Consider the following 8,419-nt stretch of genomic DNA (forward strand, 5'->3'; position numbering starts at 1 on the left):
GCAGAAAATGCATTTCCTGTTGGTTTAGTTGTATAAGGAATGTAATTTTGAGCAGACTGGGTGGCAAACAAGCGGCAATAATCACTGCATCTGGTTTTAACAGTAGTACACCTAAAATATCAGTCATAGTGGCTGCTATTTAATGTTAGCATCTTAAATGGTAACCTGAAACGGACTAATCTATACAGTCGCTAGACAAGCATGCTCCCTAATACCAATTACACTGTGCTGCTTTCTCAGCCTATATTTCTTATCTGTATTTTATTTTTTTTTTACAGTTATTAATTTATATTTTTTGCACTGCATTGGGAGAACATAGTTTTAGCTGCAGACCAGTGGACACTAGTAGTTTTCTAAATATGTGTGATGAGGCCTTTTCTTTGACTGGAGTCGAGATTTTCCATCACGTTCACACTGAGATAGGATTTTTTTTCTGTTAGGTACAGTAGAAGCAGAACTGTGGCTGCCTTTGTCTTTCAGTTTCATGCTTTCTCTTTTATATTTTCCTCACTAAGATGGAGCACTGTTATCCCGCTTTTGATTGTATTTGCTTCATTGATTTCGCAACACCCAGAGGCCCTGTTTATCCTTTGCAGCTTTGCCTTCTTTCATTGTTAATTATATTACTTAGCAATAAATAACTACGCTAAACCAAAATACAGCTCCAGAAAAAGCTTTGGTGGACACATACCCTGAAGCACTTCTTTTCATCCTATTCATGGCTGTTGATTCGCTGTGACTGTACTCATCCAAATATCTCCATCTCCCATTCTTAAAAACAACTGAAAAATCTTTGGTTTCTTTATCCTACCATGTAATTCCGGTGTGCATCAAGCTCAAATTTTACTTTATAAACATGAGAATCATATTTCCTGTAACTCAAATGCTGCAAAAATTGGATCCTTCCTTTTCCCTCAAGTCACTGAAAAAGTCATTCACATCTTTCCTTTTATAACTATTTTAAAGCACCATTTTCACCTCAATATTCAATTAAGAAAAAGATTTCAATTTCTCTATACAGGGGGTCCTCGGTTTACGACATAATTGACCTACAGTATTTCTCTCTCTCACCTTCGTATTAGTGCCACACATTTTTTTTTTTAAAAAAAGGATTGAAATATATAGTATAAATAAAATACATTAAAACATATAAAATCAACCTATGTACGCTGGCAGTAGTGCAATATAGCGATAGCTTATCCGGATTGTTCAAAACACTCCCGTCAAGCTTCTAAGAAACTGTACTCTCCATTATGAAAATTCTTTGAAGAGCCCATATTTGGCCCATTTACTAGTTTATATTTTATTTTTGGGATCTACTAGAGTACGTTTATATTGTTTAATATTCAAAAAACACATTTGTTTTTCTCATTTTGCACATTACAGCAGCACCTTATCTCAGACTCTTTTTTGGATACTCTTTTTCTTTTAGCTCTTTAAAAGTTGGTCTGGTGAGGAAATGGTAGCAAACAGTGATTCAGCAGCACTTTAAGGTCAAACCGGCCACGAGGCCATAAACAAACAAAAAAAAGTTCGACTAAAAGTTTTTAAATTCCTTCTGGAGGCTCATTTGGGTAGCCTAGCCTAGTTATTTATTTTATTGTAATTATTGCACTGTTGCATTATCTGACTTATTGCCTTCAGTCCATTTTTCTCTTCTAATGTTGTAAATGGACTTTTTAATTATTTGACTCTAAACTTTAGGAATTTTACTGTGCTGCCAGTCAGCAGTATATTTTTTACTACAATTGTAAGCCCGTTTCTTTTCTGAAATGCCCTGTTTTCTCATTGTGCATCTCCCTTTACTCTCCAGCTGATCTCAGAACCGTTTCTGCTCAGACATCTCACACAAATTAGACCATTATTAGAAATTCAGACCAAATTACACCCGTTTTGACATCCTTTCTGTCTCCAGTTTAAGCCAGATTGTTTTTTTGAAGTGCTTCAGTTGACACACGCTGCATTGTAAATCATGAAATGACCTCTTCCCCCCCCCCCCCCCCTTTCTCTATCACTCAGCCTCTTCATCCTTCATCCACCCTGTCATGTCCTGTGGTTGCAGGGTGCTGTTAGCTTGCTGAATCAAGAAAAAGAAAAGAAACTGCAAGCAGCAGAGCATTTTCCTCCCCAGTTGCTCATCTCTTCCACCAAATCCTGTTACAATTACATTCCAGTGCAAAACCCTCAAGTCTGGAATCAGAAAAACATCCATTCTCACTTTGCTAATATGACCAACTCCAGGCTGCCTACTTTGGGATTTAATTTAGTCAGAACTGATATGAAAACCTGCCTTTGGGAGGGCGGTGTAAGGGCTGGGTTATGGCAGCCTGGATTTGATCTTGCAATTTGCTTTGCTTATTGTACTCTTGTTTTATGTTGCTGCATACTAATCGCTTCATGTTGCTTTATGCTGACAAGGAAAACCAGGTAGAGACTTTGCTGTGGAGTCCTTTGAGACACGCTCGCAGCAAAGGACATATTTTGTAGCACTGCTGTGAAAATTGCTGCACACTTAGATGAATATCAGTGTTAAGCTCAAGTGCAAAAACAAGTTTGTGGAAGAAAACTAATAAAGGAAACTCTGCTTATACATGAAGAGAAGTTGGCACCAAAGTGTAAAACATTCTAAACCTAATTTAACAACCATTGCACCTCCCAAATTGTCACATAGGTCTGTTTCGACACACTGAGTGTCCCTTAGCATCATTTTTCAGTGCATGTAGATCTATAAAACTCCCTGAATGTCAGAAATAGAAATCATGAGACCCAGTGGTCAAGTGGTAAATTTACTCAAGGACTGTGCATAAATACAATTCTTGGGTCGTTTAATGTTATGCTACTTTCTAATGCAATTCCACTACATTCCAGAGGGAAAAAGAATATAATGAATGATATAAAATACAGCAAACTGCACGGTACAGTAACTTAAGCCATCTGAGAGTTTAAAAAATTAGTAAAATCAATCCAGCCTCAGCCAGCTTCATTATTTAAAGGCTGCCTGCATGTTGCAATGCATCAGTAATAGGAGAATGTATAAAAGTAGAACACTGACAGAGCACATTTTAAACTGCAAGTCCATTTAATACGTACGTACTTTTGAGTAAGATTTGGAGTGTAGGATATTTACTTTCAACTGAATTTATACAATGTATTATTTGTATTTTTACTTAAGTAAAAGATCTGAATGTCTTTTTGGATAACTATTAGATGAAACAAATGCTCTAGTTTGCCTTAAAATGTGCAGTTAATGTTGTGAGAGAGTATATTTTAACTGAAAACCATTATCGGTTTCTAAAATTTAGCGGTTTTGGGGTCTAAAATTAATCAAGCGCCAAGTGAAAACCCAGTTAAACTGCAAGTGAAACAGGACTTAAGTCAAAACAAAATGGCTAAAATCAATCTGGCCTAATTCAGCTTTTTTTATTTCATAATATAAATACAACACCAATAATAATTTGCATTTATACAACAATAATCCCAGCCTCTTGTTTGGATGTTAATTGCCTATTTCTTGTCTTCATTCACTACAGTCTGGTATTCCAGCAAAAAATAATTGCCATTACTGACAAATTTTGCAATTGTCCGACTAATGAAGTGTGATTAGAATTTGTTGCAGAATTAGCAAATTAATATCCATCAGTCATTTACATGATGCGACTCCAGTCATGTCACACTTTCACTAATGCTCTTATTTGAATTTCTGTCTGGCAATGGGTCACCAGGCTGTTGTAATATTTGCTCTGCTTTCATTTTCGTACCTTTGACTCAAACTTAGAATCGTTTCATTTTGTTTTTGATGTGAGCAATTCTCCACTAAGATGCTGCTGCTGTGAGATTTTAAAGACTCTTCCTTTCAATAAATGCCAAGTCTGTAGATAAAGAATCAAGTCATATTTATTGTAGTTTTTTTTTACAGCTGACAACTTCTACATTTTTTTTATTTTTAAATCGTAGAAGCAACTGGAGCAGAGTGAAAAACGGTACACTTCACAGACCTCCGTAGAACTGATTAAAATGATCTCCTATATTGCATTGGCTTCTCAAAACGAGGATGCTGCACCTGGTTAATGCAGATCTAAATACAAACACACAGAACTGCACAGGACTGAAATATCCACAGCAGGATATGCAATTCCTAACATTAAGTCCAGTTGTTTTATTTCTGTTGTGTTAGTTGTGAGGATGGAGAATGAATGCATTTAGTTCATCCAAATAATTTACTAGAATATTGAATGTTTTTGGAGCTTCACAGTGAATCAGTGGTTAGTACCGTTGCCCCATAGTTCAAAGATCCCCGGTTGTGTTCCAGCCTGGGTTGGGGATCTTTCTGGAGGGTAAAATGTAAAATATTTTTCTAAAAAAATCATGACATTGCTTAGTGACTGTAAATATGTTTCATCAGCTCTCAAATCTTGCCATCTCAGGAAAAGCTGATCCATTTTTCTATAGGTATTTCATTTTTGAAATAAATGTCTTGTACCAAACGTACCATATATCTTTTCAATCATTACTCACGTTTCACTTTAGATTTACACATTGCATGACACAAACACCTAATCAAGAAGAAAGTAGACAGAACCACAAGCAGCACAGCTCCACCCAGGAACAGAGCTACGTCTACAGAGTGGTAGGAAAACCAGGACATTCTAAGCGACGCTGGTTTCAGGTGAGCTGCACCTTTGTGTCTCATGACAAATTCGATCCAGAAGAGGGCATTATCCATCGGTTCGATTGGCTGATCTCTGTGCAGCCTAGAGAGTCTCTGTATGTTCATCCTGTAGGAGGGTTCGTTCAGGACCTCCTGGATAGCTTTTAGGAAGTCATTGTCTTTGTCCACTGCAGATAATTTAAGAATCTTAGCTGCTCCTCTGTATTCTAGTCGGAGTAGGTTATCGTACTGGTCAAAAAACACTGGGAGACCCACAACTGGGACACCATGATAAAGAGCTTCTTGGACTCCATTTGTTCCTCCATGAGCCACAAACACTTTTACTTTAGGATGTCCTAAAAGGTCGTTCTGAGGCATCCAGTCCACCAGCAAAGTGTTGTTGCCCAGAGTGTCTGGTCTGCTGCCTTTATACCTCCAGATGACTTTCTGAGGAAGTTTAGCAAAAGCTGCAGCGATCTTATTTGCCATGTCAGCAGGTAGTTCGCTCACAAAAGTCCCCAGAGACATGATGACGACGCCATGCTCTCCAGAACTCTGCACAAACTCCTCCAAGTGTTGAGGCAGAGGTTTTGCAGGTTTACACTGGAACCCTCCCATGTACACAACATTAGGCATTGTGGGGCGTGGATAGTCAAACACAAAGTCCAGTCTCATCAGCCAAATGTCTGCATCAATCATTAACTGGTAAAAATCCCTGTCAGGCCCCAGATACTTATCACATGTTTTCTGATATACTACCTTTGACACCAGTTGCACTTGCATTTGGGATACTACATAGAAAATCATGTTTTTAACTCTCTGAATAAAGGACATCTTATCAGTGCAGCCAGATTGTGTTATAGGAATATAAGATATGGGTGAAGGGGCAATACCAAAGTGAGCTTCTTCAGGAATGAGCCAGCGAACATTGTAAACCACAGGAAGGTTCAGATATTTGGCCAAAATGGGGCCACTTCCCCAGCAGGGGTCAGTGAGGACCAGGTCAAACTTGGTGTCATTCAACATTCTAATCAACTGTCTGTCATCTATAATCGCAGATACATATTCAACCACAGCTTCATGTGCTGCAAAAAATGTGCCAAGCATGCCAACAGAAAAATAGAGAAAGTTTGTCAAGGGAAGGGCTCCCCGTTCAAGATCTATAACGTAAGAAACCAATTTTGTGATCATCTCTTTGTCTAAGCTCCTCTCTACGGGAACTGTGTAGGTGCTGTAATGAGTGGAGTTATCCTTGATGTACCAGCTTTTGCTGGAACGAATAATAGTTATATTGTGTCCTCTGGAGTGCAGAGCTTGAAGAATGATATCCATGTTTATCCAGTGGCTGCCTTCAGCAGGAAGGACCAAGATGTTGCCACCTTGACAGGTTCTGGGCAGAAGGATGAGCAGCAGCAAAGCACTGCAGCAATAGATCAGCCTCATCTGGAAGAACAACAATTAGCAATCAGTTGAATAACTGCAAAATGTTATCACATTGTAACTCAGGGATCAACAGATCAGCCTGGCCGACTATCTATTCCAATATTTGTCATTTTTCCCCACTATTAGTATCGTAATTGTTATTAATCGAATAGTCACAAAATAAATTAAAAGTGTTGCTGTGACTCTGATGCAGCTGCTTCTCTCCGTCTGTAGTCACCCTGAGGTTTGTCCACAGCCCTGTGTTATTAGTGACAAGTCACAGCTATCAACACTGAAAGCTACTGTTTACAGAGAGGGGGGGACAGATTAGTTCTTTGGAACTAATCTGAATCTTGAGCAGAGCAGCTCTGGTGAGGTGGTGGAGCTGTGTTTCCAGACTGAAGTAGCAGATGTTGCTGAAACATCACATCTTCTACTTAACCAGTTACCTTGCTACACTGAAAATGCCAAAACAATGCCAAAACAATGTGCTCGTTTGTGTCAGTGCACCTGGAACTTATTTTGCTAACAGTGCTCTGCTAAGATCATTACTATGATGATTGCTGTGCCTCTTAGCATGCAGCTAACACTATCAGCTAACATTTAACATCTTTCTAAAGTAAGCTTAACTTTTGTAATCTTGTCTGACTGATAGACACAGCTCAAAGACAAGTCGCAAAAACTGAGAAAGAACCACAACCATCACCACAAGTCAAGGAACTGGCTACTTTCACAGCGGCTAATCCTAACAGCTAAGTTAGGATGCAGCCACAGATGACCCTGAAACCGTGGTTAGAGAACAGCAACAAGCAATGCAATAAGATTTGGATTTAAGTGGGTAATAAAAGTGATAGAACAGTGAATGATTAACAAAACAGAGATGAACAGCAGACATAACTGCAGGAGACAAACTGTTTTGTCTGTCAGTATCACAGAAAATAGAAGAGCGTCTAAACGTCACATGATGCTCTGTCATCATCACTGCTATTTCTATTGTACGTATGCAGTCACAGCAATCAGTAGTAATGACGTAACCAAATTATGAGTCACAGATTCCCTTCTATTAAATGCTTTTAATAAATAGCATTTAAGATATATCTACTCCAAATATTGGTCAACAGTGTTGATTATAAATGATCGCCATCAGTATCGACTTTGAAAAAAACAAACAAACAGTCGATTCATAGTGTAACTGTACCGTGATTATTTTAAATGTTTTGTTTGTTTTTAAATATAATTAACACAACGTGGTAACGATGATACCTTCCTCATTATCCATAATTGTTCTTTTCCCCTTTCCCATAATAGTTATGCTGCTTTTCTTGAAAGCCAATTATTTTGACATAAAAGTGCTTTAGTCTTTTAAACTGCGCATCACCATTTTTAGTGTAATAATACAATTTGCATTGATTATGCTGCTCCACAAACTAAGTCATTAAAGCCTTTTTGTACTGTATTACTACTTTTCTAAAAAAGTACTACATCAAGTTCAAATGTGATGTACAAACTGCAGCTGCATTTTGACAATCTCTTCTCAGCCAACCAAGCTGCAAAGTTGCCTTGGACATTTCTTTTGCATTCATTATAATCTACTTTCACACTGTGTGAGTGGAAAAGGGTCTACTTACTGCTGTCTGTATTGTTTCTTCACACAGGAAAAATCACGGCGATAGAAAACTGCTTCGTACAGCACCAGTGCAGAAAACCAGTCTGTATTTGTATAGTCCAGAGGGGAGGAGCTGAAGCATGATTCAGAATGCACTATGACCCAGTGAAAGGTAATAACTGATAAATGTTAGCGCAAAGAGCCATGGCAAAGAGATTACTGACTGATAGGATTAATACCTGGGATGTTTTAGATTGCTGTGGACTGCAAATAATCATAAATTCAGATTAAGGTGCACTAAGAACAGTAATAGGGGCTCATACAGCTGCTTTGGCACCACTGTTTTTGTAATTATCATTTATTAAACAATAATCCGAACACCTCGAGTGCAGCTAATCACAAGATGACATGATGATGATGATATTGGCCACAATCTGAGAAATAACAAAGGACTACATATGAAATGTAATTGAAATTCTGCCAATATCAGTCTGCTGTGGATTTCTTCTACTGAGAACATTAAAACTAACTTGTCGATGTGTTTGTCAGCATGACAGGATTTGGATGCTAATAGCTTGTCTTGACTCACTGCAGTCTGTTATAGTAACTCTGCTGTTGCAATGACAAAAAATATTTGCCATTACTGACGAATTCATGTTGGAATTTACCAAAACAAGAACTGTGGTTAGAACGTGTTAAAGAACGAGCAAATCAGAATCATGCAGCTCACATAGCAATCCGTT

The 8,419-nt window shown here is 38.1% G+C and overlaps 1 protein-coding gene across 1 annotated transcript; it reads right to left on the reverse strand.

Moving 5' to 3' along the window:
• Window positions 1-3,876: 3,876 nt before the first annotated feature.
• Window positions 3,877-7,807, reverse strand: LOC110955504 (UDP-glucuronosyltransferase 2B31-like). Its single transcript, XM_051960694.1, has 2 exons — window positions 7,699-7,807; window positions 3,877-6,091 (listed from the first exon to the last, which is right to left on the reverse strand). Exon 2 carries the CDS (start codon window positions 6,089-6,091, stop codon window positions 4,508-4,510), a length of 1,584 nt encoding a protein of 527 aa, XP_051816654.1. The 5' UTR covers window positions 7,699-7,807; the 3' UTR covers window positions 3,877-4,507.
• Between the last annotated feature and the right edge of the window lie 612 nt (window positions 7,808-8,419).

The sequence above is a fragment of the Acanthochromis polyacanthus genome, chromosome 16, assembly GCF_021347895.1.
Source record: "Acanthochromis polyacanthus isolate Apoly-LR-REF ecotype Palm Island chromosome 16, KAUST_Apoly_ChrSc, whole genome shotgun sequence".
NCBI lineage: Eukaryota > Metazoa > Chordata > Actinopteri > Pomacentridae > Acanthochromis > Acanthochromis polyacanthus.

Coding starts and splice junctions, on each gene's coding strand:
- LOC110955504 (XM_051960694.1), bottom strand. CDS start 6,091: ATGAGGCTGATCTATTGCTGCAGTGCTTTGCTGCTGCTCATCCTTCTG.